This window comes from Pholis gunnellus (genome assembly GCF_910591455.1).
Source record: "Pholis gunnellus genome assembly, chromosome: 2".
Lineage (NCBI taxonomy): Eukaryota > Metazoa > Chordata > Actinopteri > Perciformes > Pholidae > Pholis > Pholis gunnellus.
The window spans coordinates 759,406-782,003 of record NC_136536.1 but is presented as its reverse complement, the minus strand read 5'-3'; the positions used below and the strand labels follow the sequence as shown (position 1 = coordinate 782,003).

At 41.4% G+C, this 22,598-nt stretch overlaps 2 protein-coding genes across 4 annotated transcripts in view; both read left to right on the top strand.

Annotated features, from left to right (window-relative positions):
• Positions 1 to 12,556, top strand: part of LOC306710368 (tyrosine-protein phosphatase non-receptor type 7-like) — a 13,534-nt gene extending 978 nt beyond the window's left edge. The window contains exons 1-11 of one of the 3 annotated variants that reach the window (XM_079178854.1): positions 1,093 to 1,257; positions 3,861 to 4,037; positions 4,484 to 4,664; positions 4,753 to 4,834; positions 4,920 to 4,999; positions 8,188 to 8,325; positions 8,404 to 8,592; positions 8,905 to 9,098; positions 9,898 to 10,011; positions 10,095 to 10,179; positions 10,647 to 12,556. In XM_079178854.1, coding sequence (XP_079034980.1) covers positions 3,937 to 4,037; positions 4,484 to 4,664; positions 4,753 to 4,834; positions 4,920 to 4,999; positions 8,188 to 8,325; positions 8,404 to 8,592; positions 8,905 to 9,098; positions 9,898 to 10,011; positions 10,095 to 10,179; positions 10,647 to 10,757 — 1,275 coding nt within the window. In that variant the 5' untranslated portion in view covers positions 1,093 to 1,257; positions 3,861 to 3,936 and the 3' untranslated portion in view covers positions 10,758 to 12,556. Of the gene's footprint in view, positions 1 to 1,092; positions 1,258 to 3,860; positions 4,038 to 4,483; positions 4,665 to 4,749; positions 4,835 to 4,919; positions 5,000 to 8,187; positions 8,326 to 8,403; positions 8,593 to 8,904; positions 9,099 to 9,897; positions 10,012 to 10,094; positions 10,180 to 10,646 lie in introns of those variants that run through there. The other 2 variants (XM_079178852.1, XM_079178853.1) reach the window with 2 other exon arrangements.
• A 1,236-nt stretch (positions 12,557 to 13,792) lies between these two features.
• On the top strand, positions 13,793 to 22,133 carry LOC306701567 (ADP-ribosylation factor-like protein 8A). Its single transcript, XM_079166920.1, has 7 exons — positions 13,793 to 14,199; positions 16,500 to 16,580; positions 16,776 to 16,849; positions 17,490 to 17,583; positions 18,971 to 19,038; positions 20,193 to 20,263; positions 20,674 to 22,133. Exons 1-7 carry the CDS (start codon positions 14,077 to 14,079, stop codon positions 20,724 to 20,726), a joined length of 564 nt encoding a protein of 187 aa, XP_079023046.1. The 5' UTR covers positions 13,793 to 14,076; the 3' UTR covers positions 20,727 to 22,133.
• Positions 22,134 to 22,598: the final 465 nt, after the last annotated feature.

Here is a 22,598-nt window from a genome sequence, read left to right as displayed (position 1 = left end):
TTTCAAAACAAAAGCCTCAGAGTAGCCCAACTAGATCCCAACAGGAAGCTCAGGATGAGGCTTATTTTTCAAAATAAAAGCCCCCAACTCCTACTGTATGTTAACAGGGAGTTCAGGATGAGACTTGTTTTTCAAAATAAAACCCCCTAACAGTCACTGTATGTTACCCAGAAACTAGGTATGGACCCAGATTTTCAAAATAAAACCTGATCATAGTTCTACACTTGGCAGGCTTTAGACCTCCGCTGATGTTTTAATGAGTCACACAATGTGTTCTGAAGTACAAGTACTTCACACAAACACACTTCTGAACATCACTACTATCTCATTTAAATGAGCTCCACCTTTACCAGCTGCAACATTAATGCATCAACACTTATATCACAATAACATAATATATGTATTCACTTTCACTTTTGAAACTTTAGATATATTTTGATGCCGGTCTTTTTGTACTGAAGTAAGATTTTGAATGCAGGACTTTTACTTGTAACCGAGTATTTCTACACTGTGGTACTGTTACTTTTACTGAAGTAGATCTGAGTACTTCTTCTTCTGCTAATCTTAGCTGAAAGTCTGATAGATTACCAGCCGGTTCTGGTTTCCACACACAACAGGCTCTTCTCATGTAAAACAAAGTGAGCTAACGATGTGCTAACGATGTGCTAACACTATGCTAACACGTGTCCTTCAGAGATTTTCCTTCAGCGGAGTGAAAAGCACCGTTGGAGGTGTGAAGTTGAATCACTGTGTTTTTATATATTTTCATATTTCCTCCACATTCACGTTTGTTCTTAAACTTCTCTGCGTGTTTGGTTTCGGTGCTGCTGGTGTTTATCGTGTTGTATGATTTGAACATGAATGATTCATGAGCAGCTGCTGTCGGTGTGTTAATAATCAACGCCTGGAGCATCTCTCTCCCTCTCTTTTTTATTATCTATCCATCTTTTCATTCGCTCTCTGACTCATTCTCTCTACCTGAGCGCCTTGACTCGGGGTAATAACGCTACGACAGGACAAGTCTGTTCCTGCTGCTTCTCCTTCACCTCATAGTTCCACTTTCTTTCCTTCACTCTCACTTTTTCTCCCCGTTCGCTCGTTTGTTTTTGCTGCTGGTTTGTCAGCAAATCAGTGATATAAAGAAGAGACGGAGGAAACAGATCGCTCTTCTCTTTCACCAGTTAGTTAGTTAGTTAGTTAGTTAGTTATGTTCCAGTATCAGAGGAGGATTTCTACCTCATGGCTGTCACGTTACTGGTAAGCCTGATCGATACTACTGACAGACATCTTATTATTTATGCTTTTAATCTAATCTCTTGTTATGTTCTGTTTTGTCTCATTGGATCTGAAAGTGTGGTGCTCTGAAGAAATATGTGTATAGTTCAGTGCAGCGAGCAGAAGGTATTAGTTATAGTTAAAATGATGATCTGCAGTAAAGGTCTACAGCGCCCCCTAGAGGCTGCAGGGTCTGTTAAAGCCAGAGACGGTCCTGATGAATTGACCTCGTAAAGGTAGAGACATTTAATACATCTGTAGATTAACGTCCGTGGAGGAGATCATGATGGTTTTCTTGTGATCCGACTTTGTACGTTGCTGAAGAACAACAGAACGTTGCTCATTCAATGTTTGCTAACAAACAAGCAACGAGCGCTAAGTGACGAAGGAGACTTCCCGGTTCTCAACTGAGTTTGGAGTCCAGTAGTTTCTGGTGTTTGTCAAGTCTACAGACCTTTCTAGAGTTCAACAAGTTCTGATTTCTAAACTCAGCAGGATACTTCACATCCAACACAGTCACCCTGAGGTTTGTTAGTCACCGAATGCAGTTAGGTTCAGACAACTAAACTACTTAGTTAGGTTGAGACAACTAAACTACTTAGTTAGGTTGAGACAACTAATCTAATTAGTTAGGTTGAGACAACTAAACTACTTAGTTAGGTTGAGACGACTAAACTACTTAGTTAGGTTGAGACAACTAATCTAATTAGTTAGGTTGAGACAACTAATCTAATTAGTTAGGTTGAGACAACTAAACTACTTAGTTAGGTTGAGACAACTAAACTACTAAACTACTTAGTTAGGTTGAGACAACTAAACTACTTAGTTAGGTTGAGACGACTAATCTAATTAGTTAGGTTGAGACAACTAAACTACTTAGTTAGGTTGAGACAACTAAACTACTTAGTTAGGTTGAGACGACTAAACTACTTAGTTAGGTTGAGACAACTAAACCAACAGTTAATAAATGTGTTAAAATGATGTCCCGTGTCAGTATGAACACGGGTTAAAGATTATATTTACACTCCTATAATCACTTCTGTTTCAAACTGTGGAGACATCGGAGCCAAAGAGCTCCCAGTACCTCACCAGGATGAAGACCATGGACGCTGACTGAAAGCTCTCACCTAGACTAGCAGCTTCTCACATCTCTGAAAATGACAAAGCAAATTATATATCTACATATATTTGATTGACACAACAACAGCTGGAGAACCATAATGATAGTATCTCGAGGTGAAATGCATGCTGGGATACTTTCTCTCCCAATAAGGCAGCTCCCAGAGCTCAGTTGGTGAGAAACTTGTGGTCTGTTCGAGTGTAAACGTGGAATGATTGATGACACAGAACAAGAACAGACAAGAAGTCAGATTGAGAACAACAGTCAGACGGATGAAAGAGCTTCTTTGAAATTCATTCAGTAACAATCGGAAAAAAAAACTATTGACAGACAATTGTCTTTATATTTCAGCATCGTGTGTGTGTGTGTGTGTGTGGGCGTTCTGACTTCCTGCTGTGAGGACACTCTTCTGATGGAGACACACTGAAACGTTTCAGATGTGAACTGATGTGGAAACATGCTGACTCACACTCAAACACACACACACACACACACACACACACACACAGTTTCAGACTGTTTTCAGGACGACATGCGTCCTGTTATTTTCTCCATCGCATCAATAATTCACTCATCATGTCAAACTTCCTTATTAACGGAGGCGACAGCATGATTCTTCACTTTAACCTCTGACTTTATAAGGAAACTCATTGATGACAAACAGTTGAATTGAATCTACTCTAATTATTCTCTAATTCTCTACTTCTCTCTTGATTTATTCCCTCAGTAAACATTGTAAACATGAGTTTATGGTCTCAATCTCTAGTTTCAAGTCTTCTTCAATACAGCATGATGTTCATTTAGTAAATGATGGTCCATTTAGAGTCAAACAGACCATAAAGCAGGGGATGCTTTAGGGGCGGGGCTACACAGTGATTGACAGGTCTCTACCAGAGATGTATACGGCGTCTCTACGTCACTCCTCCTCAGTCCTAATATGGTCACTTCCTGTTTACTGGTTGCAAAAAAACAAGATGGCGACGGACAAATCGCCGAACTCAAGACTTCAAAACGTCCATAAAACCAACGAGAGACGTCACCATGACTACGTCCACTTCTTATATACAGTCGATGCATTTTCCCCCAAAATAACTTTACAGGTCGTTCGTACAAGCAGCTTGTTACAATCAGAGACCTCTTGATCAACACTTCAGACCCCTGAACCTCGACAGCAACATTTCGGGGGTCAACAACCGTTTGTCAATTGCAATCATTGTTAAATTTTCTTTTAAAATCGTACTAATGCTCAGTTCTCATTATTCAAACTGCAAAACATTCATTCACAAATATGAACAGTGAGAGTTGATGGAGGTGATGACGCTCAGCTGTACTTGATGCTGATTGGTCGGCAGAAACTCTGATGACATCAGACGTTTCCGTCAGAGGAACATGATGTCACTGATTATTAATATACAACAAACGTAATGATGGACCGACATTAATATTTGTCTTCTCTCTTCTCCAGCATGGTGGTGTGATGACCTGCTGAGAACTACTCTAACACACACACACACACACACACACACACACACACTATCAGGATGTCGGCAGTGCGCTCAGCCTCCCCTCTTCCCGAGGACCCGACCACGCCCCCTCCGATGACCACGCCTCCACGCAAAGCCTCAGTCCGCCTGCAGGAGAGGTGTGTATTATACACACACACACACACAACATATAATAACTTATAATCCTAGATTTCTGAAATGTTTCTTAAAAAATGTCCTAAATTAGTGTTTCAATGTCTTAAAATCTCTCTTTGCAAAAACAGAGAGAACACTAAATATTCTTTTTATACAAATCTACTGGCTTTCTACAAACATTTTAATCTCCTCCTCACTTTCTGAAATTACTCTTCAAAAAATGTATTGTAATAATAATAATAATATTTATTATAATAAATAATAAAAATAAAAAAAATAACTTTCTGACACAAAAGAGAATAATTTTTGGGAATATTTACCACTCACCCAAAATATTACAATTACTTTGAAAAACAAGTTCCCAGAAGATTCTTCACTTTATAAAAAATCTCTTTTATAAAATAAAATGTATTACGTCGCTTCTTGATTGGCTCTTTTTTCTTTGTAGGCGGGGCTCCAATCTCTCGCTGCTATTGGACGTGAGCATTCTGGGGGCGGAGCCTGTGTGTTCCGTCTCCACCCCAAAGGAGGTGTGGCTCCAGCTGCTCCACACCTCCTCCCGACCCCTCGGCCACGCGGCGCTGCAGCCGGCCGCCGAGGACACCAAAACCCTGAACGCAGAGTATCAGGTAAACGTCTTCATCGTCTTCATCGTCTTCATCAGAGACGAGGTGTGTTTGTTTTAACGTCCGGCCCCTCCCCCCCCCCCCACAGAAGATCCCCCCGAACTTTGTGAGCGCCGCAGAGCTCGATGTCCCGGGACACATGATGAAGGACAGATACAAAACCATCCTGCCCAGTGAGTGACGTCCGTCTGAAACACAGTAAAGACGCCTGTTTGCACTCTTGTTTACCTTGTTGTTTGTTTGTTGTTTACTGTTCAGACCCTGAGAGCCGGGTGGTCCTGAGGAGCCCGGAGGAGGAGGTGGGGCCCGACCGCTACATCAACGCCAACTACATCAGGGTCAGAGTCTAAGATTATTTATTATTGAGTCAATGATGATGCTGATGATGATGATGATGATGGAATGCCTCATCCCTCTGGCGGCCATGTTGGATCTCTGTGTGTGGAGCCGCGTGTTTCTGTTCATCTCAGATCAAATGAATCTCTGGTGACGTCGTCCTCATGATTATTATAAAGTTCTGCATTAGATTTGTTTCGCAGTAAATAAACTTTCAAAAGTAATTTACACAAAACAGAAACGCTTTTAATACCGAATAAACATCAAGTCATCAGCACACTGTAAATACTAATAGACACGGTTAGCCTAGCTTAGCATAAAGACTGGAAGAAGTGGTTAAACTGCCAATTCTAAAATACACGTACAAACAAACTCACTGACTAACATGTTGTACCTTGTTTTTTTTTAATGCGTACACAAACGTAAATGTAAAAAAAACACAATTTGTGACCTTTCAATCACTGTGTAGCCCCGCCCCTAAAGCATCCCCTGCTTTATGGTCTGTGTGACTCTAAATGGACCATCATTTACTAAATGAACATCATGCTGTATTGAAGAAGACTTGAAACTAGAGATTGAGACCATAAACTCATGTTTACAATGTTTACTGAGGTAATAAATCAAGAGAGAAGTAGAGTCATTTTCTCATAGACTTCTATACAACCAGAGGAGTCGCCCCCTGGTGGACACTAGAGAGAATGCAGCTTTAACATGTGAAGCTTTAGCTTCTCTTTTCGGAATCAGAAGTTGTCTCCTGGTCCAGACTAAAAGGACAAACTTTATTACTTCTTTAAACCTTGACAAGGGCAGCTTTGACCAGTTCTGTTCTCAACTTCCATAATAAAAGCACTAGACATAACATATATGCAGGCGAGTATTTTGCATTTTCGTGCTGTTTATTCATCACATCTGCGGCTTTAAGGTTGAACCCCGCCACCAGAAGAAGGAAGCTTATTTGGCCGCTGTAATCAGATCGAAACTCGAGTTTCATCATCTCATCTTTTAGTTTGAACTTTATTATTTCATTATTTTGTCCCTAATTTAATTAGTTAAGTGACACTGAAGAAAATATGTTTCCTAAAGAAAACAAGCTGATAGAGTGTGACAGAGCTGTCACTCTGCGTGGGCGTGTGTGTGTGTGTGTGTGTGTGCGCGTGTGTGTGTGTGTGTGTGTGTGTGTGTGTGTGTGTGTGTGTGTGTGTGTGTGTGCGTGTGTGTGTGTGTGTGTGTGCGTGTGCGTGTGCGTGTGCGTGTGTGTGTGTGTGTGTGTGTGTCGGACAGCTAAACAAACAGAAACTCAGATATGAAACGTCGGTTTGTCAGTGTGGGAGTCTGACAACCAGGAAAACCACAGGAAGTGAGAGAGGAAGTGACACGTCCATGACTACCCCCCCCCAACCCAACCCCCGCCCACGCATCCCTCACACTCTGCAACGTGTGCGTGTGTGTGTGTGTGTGTGTGTGTGTGTGTGTGTGTGTTGTACAGCAGACACCTGCTGCTCCTCCTGATGTGTAACAACGTCTACAATTTATTTAATTAAACACGTATGAATTTATTTACATGTATAAATAATAAATATGTTTAAATACATTCACATCTGTGACTTGCTGATTGGACGCTCGGCGGTTGTTATTGATGAGCAGATCGTTGACTTCCTGTCTAATGAGGTCAAGGATGTGGTCTGCGTTCATAAGAACAGGGGACGTGTTGAGAAAGTTCATGTTCTTTTCTGCTTTATTGATTTCAACCTCATAACGAGTCAGGATGAGATCAGTTAACAACAACATGAACATTATTCGTTATTTATGCAGTTTTATTGATGTAGAATTTAGGCTGTATCTGTTTAGTCACTGCTGCTAAGCCTGCTGGGAAGTTACTCTTAATTATGTTAATGCTGGTTTGTTTTTTCCAGCAGTTCTTGATGTGTTAAATGTTAGGAGAAACAATAAATAATGTTTGTGTCATCACTTCAGTTCATGGTCTGAGAGTTAAGGCCTTCACACACTGGAGGAGTTTTTCTTGAGTGATTAATTCACATTTCAATACATTTTATAAACCTGTTGGTTTTGTCATGAGTACTTTCACACAGAAAGCAAATATTAAGCCTTAAACACAACAACTGTTACTATCTATTAAAATAGCTTCCAGTAGCTTAGACTGGCAGACGCCAGATGCTGCTCTGGGTCAACATGATCCTAGGAGATGGTCCTCTGCCTTCGTTGGTGGGTTGGTTGGTTGTGTGGTTGTTTGGTTAGTTGGTTAGTTGGTTGGTTGATTGATTGGTTGATGTTGGTTGTGTGGTTGTTTGGTTGGTTGGAGTTGTTTTTTGGTTGATGTTGGTTGGTTGGTTGATTGGTTGGTGAGTTGGTTGATTGATTGGTTGATTGGTTGGTGGGTTGGTTGATTGATTGGTTGGTGGGTTGGTTGGTTGGTTGATTGATTGGTTGATGGGTTGGTTGATTGATTGGTTGGTTGTGTGGTTGTTTGGTTGGTTGGAGTTGTTTTTTGGTTGGTTGGTTGGTTGGTTGATTGGTTGGTGAGTTGGTTGATTGATTGGTTGATTGGTTGGTGGGTTGATTGATTGATTGGTTGGTTGTGTGGTTGGTTGGTTGATTGATTGGTTGGTTGTGTGGTTGTTTGGTTGGTTGGAGTTGTTTTTTGGTTGGTTGGTTGGTTGGTTGATTGGTTGGTGAGTTGGTTGATTGATTGGTTGATTGGTTGGTGAGTTGGTTGATTGATTGGTTGATTGGTTGGTGGGTTGATTGATAGATTGGATGGTTGTGTGGTTGTTTGGTTGGTTGGAGTTGTTTTTTGGTTGGTTGGTTGGTTGGTTGATTGGTTGGTGAGTTGGTTGATTGATTGGTTGGTTGGTTGGTGGGTTGGTTGGAGTTGTTTTTTGGTTGGTTGGTTGGTTGGTTGATTGGTTGGTGAGTTGGTTGGTTGATTGGTTGGTTGGTTGTGTGGTTGGTTGGTTGGTGTTTGCTGATCGTGTTGGTTGTTTGGTTTGCTGGATGTTTGGTTGTTTGATTCATTTGTTGTTTGGTTGTTTGTTTGATTGATTGGTTGGATGGTTGACGTTGGTTGGTTGGTGGATTAGTTTGTTGAATGGTTGGTTGAGTTGTTGGTTGGTTTGATTGATTGCTTGATTGCTTGATCAGCTGAAGGTCTGACCTGGTCTCTCCTCTACAGGGTTACGGAGGAGCTCCCAGGGCCTTCATCGCCACCCAGGGCCCGATGGTGCACACTGTGGGGGACTTCTGGGACATGGTGTGGCAGGAGAGGAGCAGCATCATCGTCATGGTGACAAGACTGAAGGAGAACAACGAGGTGAGGAGACACGACTCCTCCTCCGCTTCCTCCGTTCTTCCTCTTCTTCACTAATACTGAAAGTGTGTGTTATTCCAGAAATGTGAGCTGTACTGGCCACAGCCGAGGAAGAGGAGGAGGAGGGTGAAGGAGGAGGACGACAAAGAGGAGGAGCAGAGGGAGGAAGAGGAGGAGGAAGGAGAGACAGGACGATTCGGCAGATTCCTCCTCAGAGTCAGAGACAGCCGAGAGAAAGACGGGTTCACCGTCACCGACATGGAGATCCAGGTATTTACTCAAGTACTGTACTTCAGTATCTACGTTACTTTGTTCTTCTCTAGTACATGTTGTACTTTATACTGTACTACATCTCAGAGGTACATGTTGTACTTTTTACTGTACTACATCTCAGAGGTACATGTTGTACTGCTAACTTACTACTAACTACTTCGTTAGGTTTAGACAACAAAGTAATTAGCCATTATTTTGACAATGAAAGTTGACGTGTGTGTGTGTGTGTGTGTGTGTGTGTGTGTGTGTGTGTGTGTGTGTGTGTGTGTGTGTGTGTGTGTGTGTGTGTGCGTGTGTGTGTGTGTGCAGCTGTGCTCGGAGCGTCGTCCTGTCAGACACTACTGGTTCACCTCTTGGCCGGACCACCACATCCCACAATGCACTGCTCCTCTGCTGAGACTGGTGGAGGAGGTGGAGACGTACAGAAAGTCCCTCCTCCCGACTGGCTCTCAGCCAATCACAGGCCCCGTCCTCGGTCCCGGACCAATCGTCGTCCACTGCAGGTTGGTTTCTTATCAATCGGACATTATTCAGAAAAACTCAGAGTTCATGTTCAATGTTCACGTCTGCAGAGTGTTTAAGACCTTATTTATAGATCAATGATTTTAAAATGCTGTAAACTGTGATGTAGGTCTGAAATGTTAAAGAACACGTCATACGTGGACCTCCATCAGGACTCCATCAGGACTCCATCAGGACTCCAGTGGTCCTGATGGAGGTCCGAGACTCTGTGATGTGTCTCACCATCAGTGGAGTAGCAGGAAGGAAAGGAAAGGAGGAAAGGAAAAGAGAAAAGTCAAAGATGCTCTCGTGTGTTTGAAATCATTATTATTTTAGTTTATTATTTTGGGCTTTATTTGACCCTCGTCTGAAAGATTATAATAAAAAGATGTTTTCTTCTACTGCTGCACGAAAAAAACAAAGAAAAAAACCTGAAGAATATATTTTTAAAATCTGTTTTTAAAATGCAAAGAGCTGTAAAATGTTTAAACACAAAGAGGATGTTATGTGCAAAATGTTGAACAGGGAAGGTGCAAATATTCACAGTATGAAGAATTATGTTTGAAAAATAATACGTTACAACGTGTAGACGTGCAGACTTTACATCAGTGGCCTGCTCACCTCAGGGCCCTGGTGGCCCTGGAGGTCCTGGTGGTCCTGGTGGTCCTGGAGGTCCTGGTGGTCCTGGTGGTCCTGGAGGTCCTGGAGGTCCTGGTGGTCCTGGAGGTCCTGGTGGTCCTGGTGGTCCTGGTTTTATATCTCTCAAGCTGACATTCAGGTCCCGTGTCTCTGTCCTCTCAGTGCAGGCATCGGGAGGACGGGCTGTTTCATCGTCTGCAGCATCGGCTGTCAGCAGCTCAGAGATGGCGGAGAGGTCGACATCCTGGAGACGGTTTGTCAGCTCCGACTGGACAGGTGAGACTCACCTGTCTCTGGTATCAGCCTCTCTGTCTGTCTGTCTGTCTGTCTGTGATGTAACTTTCTGTTTTCTGTCCTAGGGGGGGGATGATCCAGACCACAGAGCAGTACCAGTTCCTCTACTCCACACTGGCCCAGTACAGCTCCCAGTTACAACACAGCCAGGTACTCACACACACACACACACAACCAGTGAACAGGAAGTGACCACATCTGGACTGAGGAGGAGTGACGTAGAGACGCCGTATACGTCTCTGGTAGAGACCTGTCAATCACTGTGTAGCCCCGCCCCTAAAGCATCCCCTGCTTTATGGTCTGTGTGACTCTAATTGGACCATCATTTACTAAATGAACATCATGCTGTATTGAAGAAGACTTGAAACTAGAGATTGAGACCATAAACTCATGTTTACAATGTTTACTGAGGTAATAAATCAAGAGAGAAGTAGAGTCATTTTCTCATAGACTTCTATACAACCAGAGGAGTCGCCCCCTGGTGGACACTAGAGAGAATGCAGCTTTAACACATGACCACGATCTTTCTCTGAACCGCAGAGGTCCAGTGTCCTAAACTCCACCAAACGTCTGGTGGTTTAGATGAGAGGACTTTGTCTGTGTTTCCTCTTAAACAGGAGAAGAACCAGAACCCAGAGGACCAAGTCAGCATCCAGCTACAGAACCTCCAGCTGGACGGCACGCAGGATGTGAACCTGCAGAACCAACGAGAACAGGTTCACACCTAAAGAGATCCAGCGGACCTCAGAACCAGCAGGAGACCAATAAACGTGTCATTAACAGAACCAGAGTCATGGAAACAAGAAGTAAAAGCACCTTCTGCACCTTCAGAGTGTCAGGATCACATAGAACTGGATTATTTTGGTCCAGTTCAGAGCAAAGAGACCCTGGAGAACCCAGAACTGAACCAAGCACAAAAAAACACAAAACAGAAAATGTTGAGTAAAATAAAATGAAACAGGAATTTTCTTAGACAGAAATTGAAGATTAAAGAACTGATTTCAGTGGAGTTGAACCCAGAGGCCTAACTCTGACCCACCATGACGGTACCTTGGTTTCTGACTCTTTAAGCTAGCAGTTAGTCTCCAGCCTAAACTGAAGCTACATCTACTACTAGTCATTGATATGAACACTGATGGAGCAGAGGACCAATGCTGCAAACATGGTTTCCGCATAGAAATAGAATACAAGTAGAACTAGTGCAAAATAAAATGGCGGTTGTTGCTTTATCAGTGGGCCATAAAGTGTTGTCTCGATAAGAAGAGAGGGGACACAGCTCTGGCTAGTTAGCTAGCTAACTAGCGTTAGCTTGTCCTTCTCCAGAGTGAAGCTGCTGTTTGTCTCATTTCCTGTAACCACTGTAGCATTACAGCATGGTGGAATTAGCAAGCTAGCTAACTAGCCAGCTGTGCACTAGTTAGCGATCTATCTTGCTGTAACACTACAGTGGTTACAGGAAATGAGACGAACAAAGCCGTCGTCTGTTGAGAGCGTTGTTCTTTCTTACGAGTGTAGATGAAGCATTAAGTTGTTGAATTTGATGCATTTACTCGACTCTCTACGCTTCATAACGTTATTACTCAGTGAGTCTGAAACTTAACCGTCAATCTGTTCTGTTTATGCAGTTCATGTTACACCGTCTAGTCTGTAGTGGCTTCATTGTAAACACATATAATATGCTATAATATGCTACATTCAGTGAAGTAGTATAAAAAGAGAAAAAGACCACTTCTGTACAAACACAAAGCACCTTCACCCAGGAGACCGGTGTTCGTGTCCCAAAGTGGTTTTGACTTGTTGTGAAGTTTCGTGAGCGATGTTTGTGACGTGTGGTTCACTTCTCCAACATTAAAGACAGAAACGTGTCACCATGACACGCTGAATGTTGTATTTATAGAGATCAGGTTTGAATAGTTTCTCAGTTGACAATAATTAAGAAACACGCACAGTGTAAACAAGAAATAAAATAAAATATTAAAAGTATTAAAACTGGATTTTGACATAAGGTCCCTTTATCATGTTTTATTGTGTTTTATTATAAAAGATATTTGAAAGTAATGATTCAGACGATGTGAATCATCATCTGAGCTTTAATGAGACGAGGTTTGTAGCTCTGACTGATTGTTTATATTATTGATGACTGAAGATAACTTTCTCGAATAATCAACTCTTTTAGAACATTTTAGAAAAAAATATACAAAATAAATATGTTATATTATCCTATAAATATTTATATGAAATTAAAACATTTCTTTAAATGACACATTCAAATGTTTCGTCTGATCAACAACACAAAACACCAAATATTCAGTTTTTCACCACTTAAGAAAAGAGGAGAAGCTGAAACCCGATAATCTATAATCATGATAACCGGCAATAGACTTTCTGTTGATTCATTGATTCATTGATTCATTGATTTAAAGCTGCTGTTTAAGGCTGTCTGACTGTCAGGAGATATAATCCTGTGTTTGAGTCTCGCTTTAAAAGAAAAGGTAACTTCTCACCACATGTCCTGTGTGTGTGTGTGTGTGTGTGTGTGTGTGTGTGTGGTGAGAATTAAAGAAGCTTTCACTGTTTAATTGAATAAACCTGCTGAATGCTTCTTTCATTATTACGTCTTTACATCATCTGCTGTACATTCACAGAGGACAGAGCGTAGCTTCACTATGAACGTTATCGTAGACACACAACATTATCGTCACACAAATGAAAGCATGTAGCACAGATAGAGTACATGGTTGTTCCTCCTCCGCCTCCCTGCAGCAACACTTCTTGTTCTTTACATTAATGCTGCAGAGTTGCTCCAACATCTGTTTTCCTGCTGACTTCCACTAAAGAGCAGCTCCGCGTGTTAACACCAGGGGGCGCTGTTCTTCCGTCTGCTCCTCTCTCCTTCCTCCTCTCCTCCTCTTCCTCTATCAACCCCACCCAAACAGGAAGTAGAGCCGACAACCTGCTCTCACCTTAAACACCATCAGATCCTCGTTCAGTCCTCTGCGTGTCTGAGAGTGACCAGAGAGGCCGAGAAGTCAACACACATGAATCAGAAGAGACGCATTCACATGAGAAATATGAAATACATTCTGTGTGTTAACATGAGGAGCTGTGCACTTCTGTGCACTTCTGTGCACTTCTGTGCAGGAACGTGCAGAACTTTGACCAGAGAAGGTGCAGACGTTTCCTCTCAAATCAAATATTAGAATCCAGAAAGAAGAAGAAAACTCTGCTTGTGTTTAACTTCAGACGTCCTGGAGTTCATCCAGTTCTATTCATTACAGATTCTCTTTTGGTTGCTTTTTAAGAAGTAATTTATAATAAACATGACATGTTTTCTGTGTGACATCCACACTGACTACATGAGTGTTCGCAGCATGTTTTGAGTGAAGTTGGTAACATGTACGTCAACCTTTATTTGACAATGAACAATGATTCAGACATACTGCTGCTCTATTTGCACTATTATTATCATTGTTGTTTATGTTCATATATATTCTTCGACATATATTTATATGGATAATATTTATATTGTACATAGTAGTTAAATGTTTATGCTTAGCTTCTCTGTTGTACTGTGTTGTCTTTAATGTCCTTGTTTTTATATGTTTCTTGTTTATTTGTATATCCATTGTGTACGTTGAGAGCAATGTAACTAGCATTACGTTAGTAATATACATAGTTATTAAGTTAGTAGCGACTAACTCGGTTTTATTTTGAAGGTCTGTACCGGATGTGTCGGAGCTGTATAATATCTAACTTGACGGAAGCTGGTAGGAAAAGGCGTCGCTAGTAAACATCACAGACAGAATAAAACACAAACCGCGGACATTACGGCCAGAAAACACCGACGTATTAACTGTTTTCTTTGTCGTCCGTTAAGCTGTAACCGTCACCGTGATTGTCATAGCGGCTGTCAGCGTCCACCAAAAAAAAAACACAGGACTGTCGGGGCGTTAGCCAGCTAGCTAGCTTAGCATAGTCACCTAATATCCGTTAGCAGGAGCCTGCAAGCTAGCGTTAGCATCCGACGACAAAAACAACAACAAAGAGATGATAGCGCTCATCAACAAACTGCTGGACTGGTTCAAGGCGCTGTTCTGGAAGGAGGAGATGGAGCTCACTCTGGTGGGGCTGCAGTACTCCGGGAAGACCACCTTCGTCAACGTGATAGCGGTGAGAGGACCGGCTAGCTATCTAGCTAGCACACACACACACACACACACACACACGGGAGCTAAAGCTAGCTAACGACACAGCTGTCAGTTAGCATCTGGATGCGTCCATTGTTGTCCTCGCGGCGGTGAGGTCAGCTAGCTTGTCGGTGTTAACAGTCAATCGTGTAATAAAGTCACATCTGCGTTAGCTAGCTGCGTTTATCACGTATCATTAGATTATGTTACTGTTTAAATGTAACGCTTCTGCACCGGATGTAACGTGTTAACATGAGCACAGCTGCTGTCACATAGGTAGGTAGGTAGATGGGTAGGTGGGTAAGAGGGGGGGTGGATGGATGGGTGGATGGATGGGTGGGTAGGTAGGTAGGTGGATGGATGGGTGGGTAGACAGATGGGTGGATGGGTGGGTAGGTAGGTAAGAGGGGGGGTGGGTAGGTAGGTAGATGGGTGGGTGGGTAGGTAGGTAAGAGGGGGGGTAGGTAGGTAGGTGGATGGATGGATGGGTGGATGGATGGATGGGTGGGTGGGTAGATAATTAATTAATCCCACAAGGGGAAATGTGTTGGCTACAGCAGCATTATGATACAGGTAAGCAATCCAAGAAACAGAGTAACAAAATACAAAAATATGGAGGGTAAAAATGCACAATATATATACTATGAAATATAATAATATAAAACTAACTAAACTAACCAGCAGTGCAAAGATTTAACCAGACAACAAACAAACAGAGAGTTGTCGTTGTGGATGATTTGACCGGAGGTCATGAAGCCGTGTTGCAGTGGGCAGAACGATCTCCGGTCTCTGTCCTGTGACAGCAGAGCTGGACTCTGCTCCGGTGGATGTGTTCATCAGGATGCGAGGCCGTGTGTCGGTGGTATTGAGCCGGAGGTAGAGGTCTGGTAGAGCTGGTGATGGAGGATCGATCAGGACCTTCCTTCTCCGGTTCACGACTCTCTCCTGCTGACATCAGCGTGTACACGAGAAATCCTTGTTTTTTGGGGTGACCTACTAACATAGATTCTACTTTTCCTCCACACATGTAATGTTCAGGAAGACGTGTGTATTCCTTCCTGTTAGAATCTGAAATACACGATTCTATTCATAAAGCTATGATTATAAGACTATTATTGATTAGTTCATACATGATGTACTGTGACTATCTGCTATGTTTTAAAACACTGCATATTTGTAATGATTCATGATTAAGAAACAGATGAATTTACTTTATTATTAATAATAAGTTCAACACAGCAGCAGAGCTCTGGTTCTCAATGACGGAGTCAAAGACAGGTTTGATTTGCTTTGTATGGAAGTGAAATGTTTCTGTACGTTATCCTTTAATCCAGGAGGAGTCGGTCGGATTGAAGCTCAGAACTCTGCTAGCATTTAGCCTAGCTTAGCACGTAAACAAGACACACGTGTATCACGTCTGTTGCGTTCAGGGGCAACCGTGAGGAACGGACAGCTCTGTGTCACACAACGGTTACAGACGATCACAACGTTGAGAATGTAGTTTTAAATGAGAGAATCCTGACGCGTCTCATAAGGGATTATCATTTGTTCCCCCTCATCTGCTGCACTGATGATAATGATTAGAATCCATATCTCTGCTGCTTTGTCTTTAATGTGGAGTGATTTGTGACATCACGGCTGATATTTTATTATGAGGAACTAGACCCAACACTGGACTTCATTTAAACGCTCATATTTAAATTTGAGTTTAAAATATGTTGTGATCACTTTCGATCTCTTGAATCTAGCATTGAGGAGTTATGACCTCAGTGCTCACTGGGATGGATGTTTCTGTTGATGAATAAACCAATAATATAATAATAACCACATCGTGTGAAATATTACTTTTTTCAACATTGTGCCGTAGTTCATTTCAATTTCATGTGTAATATTCTATCTATCTGAAATATAACTTCCAATACTTTATCAATATCACTGACAATATCTCTCAACTTTTACTTTTATATGTTAGTTTCCATTAGTTACTGGTGTTAGTATCACTTCTTATACACTTTGTTTTATTCATTTGAATTTTTTAACTATTTATTTACTTTACTCTTTTAGTAGTAGTGTTGTGTTCTATTTTGCAATTGTGTCAGTTTCATTTATTTTACACTTAATAATAATTGTTCTATTGTTCATATGTTTCTATTTTAATTCTATTGTTGTTGGACAGAGAACTCTCATGTTACCCTTTCACAATAAAATCGGTACAATATGTGATGAGCCGAACTCGACCAATAATAAAGTGTGTGTGTGTGTGTGTGTGTGTGTGTGTTTCAGTCTGGACAGTTCAGTGAAGACATGATTCCTACAGTTGGATTCAACATGAGGAAGATCACTAAGGGCAACGTCACCATCAAGGTTGGTAGTTCCATTCCTCCGCTGTCTGTCTGCACCGTTGAGTCGTCTCAACCCAACAAAGTTCTCACTTTTTTTCCATTATTCTACTTAGTTTTAGATTATAATTCTATTATAAAGAAGACCGTTTGTTCTCTTTATGTATTCTTCTTGTTAATCTCGGTGAAGTCTTACGTCGTCGTCTCATTCTGTCTGCAGCTTTGGGACATCGGCGGTCAGCCTCGGTTCAGGAGCATGTGGGAACGTTACTGTCGAGGAGTCAGCGCCATCGTGTAAGTCCTCGTTTCCTTAAACTGTGGTTCGTGCTTCCTTCAACGGGTCGCTGGACGTCTCAGCCGGGTCCAAACGTGACCGCAAGACATTAGTGAGACGAGAGAGAAAAGTCACGCAAGTCCTTCTGTTTAAACAGACCGACATTAACAGCATTCAATCTAATGTTTAATGGTTTTGTTGGCGAGCGTTTGGTCAAATGATGCTGAATGCCGTCGTAGAATCCTACGAGAGAAGCAGAATGCAGTGAGACGGGTAAATGGGTCACAGCTGATGGAGTGGAAGTGATTTTCTACAACCTCCATTTGGTCTTTAGTCCAATTCATGAGATCAGAAAGCCACAAAGGACTGAACCTCCAGAAGCATCGAGAACAGACTTCTGTGATGAAGGTCATCAACAGCTTCTTGTTGGTCACTTAACACAAAGTAACATTGAAGGCAACGTGTTGCTCCAATGATTCTCAGCTCTTGTGTGAACTGTTAGCGCTGTTAGCTACTAGCCATGTTGAGAGCCGTTTAGACTGAATCAACATGCGTTTCTAGTGACGTGTGTCTGTTAGTCAGGCAGTTCTAATGACATGGATTTTTATTTATTTTTGAATGAATGTTTTATAATATTTTGTCACCTTCGTCTCGTCGTAGCTACATGGTGGACGCAGCCGATCCAGAGAAGATCGAAGCCTCCAAGAACGAACTCCACAACCTGCTGGACAAACCGCAGCTGCAGGGAATTCCTGTAAGAACACTACGATCCAGACTGAACCAGACCAGAACCAGACCAGAACCAGACCAGAACCAGACTGAGCTAGACCTGAACCAGACTGAACTTTTATAAAAAAGCTCTTTTAAAATCGTCCTGAAGTCAGTTTGAACTTCTAAATGTTCTCCTTTTATTTTGTTAGTCATCTATCGTGTTATTACATAAAAACAATCAATTCAAATGATAAGGAAATAAAAATATATTATTTTTATGGATTAAAACTAATCTCTTTATTATCATCTTTACTGCAGTATAATAATGTTCTTAGAGCTCGTGTTAGAAGTTAAACAGCTCATAATTTATCTCTAATATCTGTTTATATTCATGTGAAAACTTCTTCAAACGACTGGATTTATTCAAGTTTATCACCAAAACTACATTTTACAGACTACATGTGAACGCATCATGATGACGTTATAGTTTACAGACCGTGAACGGCCAAACGTTAGCTGTTAGCCGGTGATGCTAACGTTCCTTATTATCACTATAATATGACACAAATATATAGAAGTTAAAACACGTAATTCAGACTGAAGGAAGACCAGCTGCTAATAGAGACGATACATCTGACTATAATTAAATATGTTTATTCTGTTTATTCTGTCAGCTGGTAGTTTAAACACAGTGATTCATTACCAGCAGAATTATAACTTTAATAATGAACTCTACATCTATACTTGTTGTTCCTCTCATGTTCCTCTGGTGTTCCTCTGGTGTTCCTCTCATGTTCCTCTCGTGTTCCTCTCATGTTCCTCTCATGTTCCTCTGATGTTCCTCTGGTGTTCCTCTCGTGTTCCTCTCGTGTTCCTCTCGTGTTCCTCTCGTGTTCCTCTGATGTTCCTCTGGTGTTCCTCTCGTGTTCCTCTCGTGTTCCTCTCGTGTTCCTCTGATGTTCCTCTGGTGTTCCTCTCGTGTTCCTCTCGTGTTCCTCTCGTGTTCCTCTCGTGTTCCTCTGGTGTTCCTCTCGTGTTCCTCTGGTGTTCCTCTGGTGTTCCTCTCGTGTTCCTCTCATGTTCCTCTCGTGTTCCTCTCATGTTCCTCTCATGTTCCTCTGATGTTCCTCTGGTGTTCCTCTCGTGTTCCTCTCGTGTTCCTCTCGTGTTCCTCTCGTGTTCCTCTGATGTTCCTCTGGTGTTCCTCTCGTGTTCCTCTCGTGTTCCTCTCGTGTTCCTCTGATGTTCCTCTGGTGTTCCTCTCGTGTTCCTCTCGTGTTCCTCTCGTGTTCCTCTCGTGTTCCTCTGGTGTTCCTCTCGTGTTCCTCTCGTGTTCCTCTCGTGTTCCTCTCGTGTTCCTCTCATGTTCCTCTGATGTTCCTCTGATGTTCCTCTGATGTTCCTCTGATGTTCCTCTTGTGTATCTTCAGGTTCTGGTTCTGGGGAACAAGAGAGACCTACCAGGAGCTCTGGATGAGAAAGAGCTCATAGAGAGGATGTAAGTACACCTGAGGGATGAGTATTTTAAGGGTTATATAGATACTAGTACTCTTAAGGGTTATATAGATACTAGTACTCTTAAGGGTTATATAGATACTAGTACTCTTAAGGGTTATATAGATACTAGTACTCTTAAGGGTTGTATAGATACTAGTACTCTTAAGGGTTATATAGATACTAGTACTCTTAAGGGTTATATAGATACTAGTACTCTTAAGGGTTATATAGATACTAGTACTCTTAAGGGTTATATAGATACTAGTACTCTTAAGGGTTATATAGATACTAGTACTCTTAAGGGTTATATAGATACTAGTACTCTTAAGGGTTGTATAGATACTAGTACTCTTAAGGGTTATATAGATACTAGTACTCTTAAGGGTTATATAGATACTAGTACTCTTAAGGGTTATATAGATACTAGTACTCTTAAGGGTTATATAGATACTAGTACTCTTAAGGGTTATATAGATACTAGTACTCTTAAGGGTTGTATAGATACTAGTACTCTTAAGGGTTATATAGATACTAGTACTCTTAAGGGTTATATAGATACTAGTACTCTTAAGGGTTATATAGATACTAGTACTCTTAAGGGTTATATAGATACTAGTACTCTTAAGGGTTATATAGATACTAGTACTCTTAAGGGTTATATAGATACTAGTACTCTTAAGGGTTATATAGATACTAGTACTCTTAAGGGTTATATAGATACTAGTACTCTTAAGGGTTATATAGATACTAGTACTCTTAAGGGTTATATAGATACTAGTACTCTTAAGGGTTATATAGATACTAGTACTCTTAAGGGTTATATAGATACTAGTACTCTTAAGGGTTATATAGATACTAGTACTCTTAAGGGTTATATAGATACTAGTGGAGGTTTTTACCTCCAGGTGGCGCCAGAATCAACACAAATAGAAGTCTTGACTTTTAAAAACCAAATAATATATTCAGAAGTTTAAAGTAGTATATAATGGAAGTACAAGTACTTCTTTGTTCCACACAGTCGTGTCGATCAGGTCATGCTTCTGTTTGAGAATCAATACTTATACTTCTATACTTTTATATTTAAATACTTTTTATACTTTTATATTTTTGTGAATGTTTTCATCTTTGTAATTGATTTGTGTTTTTTTAAATCAGGAACCTGTCGGCCATCCAGGACAGAGAGATCTGCTGTTACTCCATCTCCTGCAAGGAGAAAGACAACATCGGTACACACACACACGCACACACGCGCACGCACGCACGCACACACACGCACACGCACACACACGCAAACGCACGCACACGCACACACACACGCACACGCACGCACACACACACGCACGCACGCACGCACACACACACACACGTGCACGCACGCACGCACGTTCACGCACACACACACACACGCACACACACGCACACACACACACACACGTGCACGCACGCACGTTCACGCACACACGCACATGCACGCACGCACACACACGCGCACGCACACACGCACGCACGCACACACACACACACACGCACACACACACACCATCCATCTAAAGTTCTAAATGTTCTCCTTGTATTTATTTAAAGTCATCTGTGGTGTTATTCATGATATATATTCATTGTTCTGTCCTCTCTGCAGACATCACTCTTCAGTGGTTGATCCAACACTCCCGGACTAAGAGGAGTTCCTGAGAACAGGCCACGCCCCCTCCAGCAGAACAGGCCACGCCCACCTGTCCCACACACACACTCACACACACTCTTGCTCTCTGATCAAACCTCTCCCATAACCTCCCACCCCCACCTTTACCCCCCTGACCTCCAGTGACTCCTCCCCTCTGAGATGCGCTGATGTCTCGTTTCTTGTTGAATAAAATATCAAAACAAGTCAGAAAAGGAAACTGCTGATAATTACAAACACATGTTGATGATATTCTTTAATTAAAGGAGACGTTACCTCTTCAACAGCTGATTAGAAGCATTAATGAGACAGAAGACGAGTGTTTTCTTTATTTATAAAAAGGAGCCGATTTCAGCCAGAACTCACAGGAAACACAGTGATGTCATTTCCTGTGAGTTCAACCCTAACAGCTGATGTTTCCCGGGTCACACTACAGTCTTTATTCCTGCAGCATTATTTATCGGGAATATTTCCCCTAAAAACCCAGTAAAGTCTTCATGGATAGAAACTACAAGAAAATGCGTTTAGCGTTGGATTGTTGAACAGGAAACGTGTCATCAGTGCGTCTTCACTGATCCACACGACAGCCGCCAAAATAAAACGTTTTCCTTCTTTTTGATTGACTTCTACTCATCAACACAACCTGTAAACAACGAGCAGGCTGAGCGACTTAAAGGCACACATTTAGCTTCTGCTAGCTTTGTTAGCTTTGAGCCTGTTTTGTGGATTTTTTACCCATGATCCTCCTCTTCCCCCCCCCACCTTCATCACCTCCTCACAGATCTGCCTTCATCGGTCCCTCTCTACCTCCACACGGTTCATCCATCCACACCTCCTTTATTTCTCCGTTCTATAATCCTGAGAAGCTCCTCCTCCTCTTCCTCCTCCTCCTCCTCCTCCTCCTCTTCCTCCTCCTCTTCCTCCTCGTCTGTTGTAAACTGCTCGTCCTCCTCTGTGTTCCCTCTATCCTTCCTTCCTTCCTTCCTTTTATTTTTGGATGTTCCCTTCTTTCTCTCTCCTTCGTCGTGTCTCTCGCTCTCCTGCCGAGCGACGGGATTAAAACACCTTTTTATTGCACTGTTGATTTTGTTTTTGTAAGATATTAATGATGAGAATAATGTTAATAATCTTCTTATTGTGACATAACCTGGTGTGTCCAGATTTAAAGAAGTGGTACTCTTAACTCTGAGAAGGAGAAATGTTGTTGTTTCTGTTCATATCTCTGTAATAAGCTTTTTATTCTTTGTTTTATATTGTTATTTTTTTATTGTTATAATTCTCTGGGTGTGAACCAGAGTTCAGTGTTTCTGCTCGGAGACGTCTGCTGATTGGACCTCGGGGTGTCACGTGATCACACGCAGCGATGTAATTAATTAAGCGTTCAAAACTCCCGCATATTAAATGTTTATTTTAAAATCCATTGATTTAAAACGTTTGTTTTTCTCCTGACATGTTTATGAAGAAAACAAAAGTAATTTGATGATGTAATGATCCTCCTCACAGAAAGACATAAACAAAATGAAATATGCATTTTTGTTTGTATGATATATGAAGAAATAATAAAATAAATTAGAATCAAATGATAGTTTTAATGTTTGACAAATTAAAGAAACTAGACGTGAAACTTAAAGTGAAATAAACTGGACTCTGCATTTTAAACGACGTCTTACGAAAATTAAATGTACAAATGTTCATATTTGTGACCTGCGGGAATCATGAAGTTAATTTTATGAACTTTGTTTGAAGAAATGAACTAAAATTCAAACAAAACTCCAGTTTGCAATTTAAGTTTCAAGTTCATGTTTCACAATCTCCATTTCACATTTAGTTTCTATTATAATAGAAATAGAAAACCAAAATGAAAGTTAGATTTCTATTTCTTT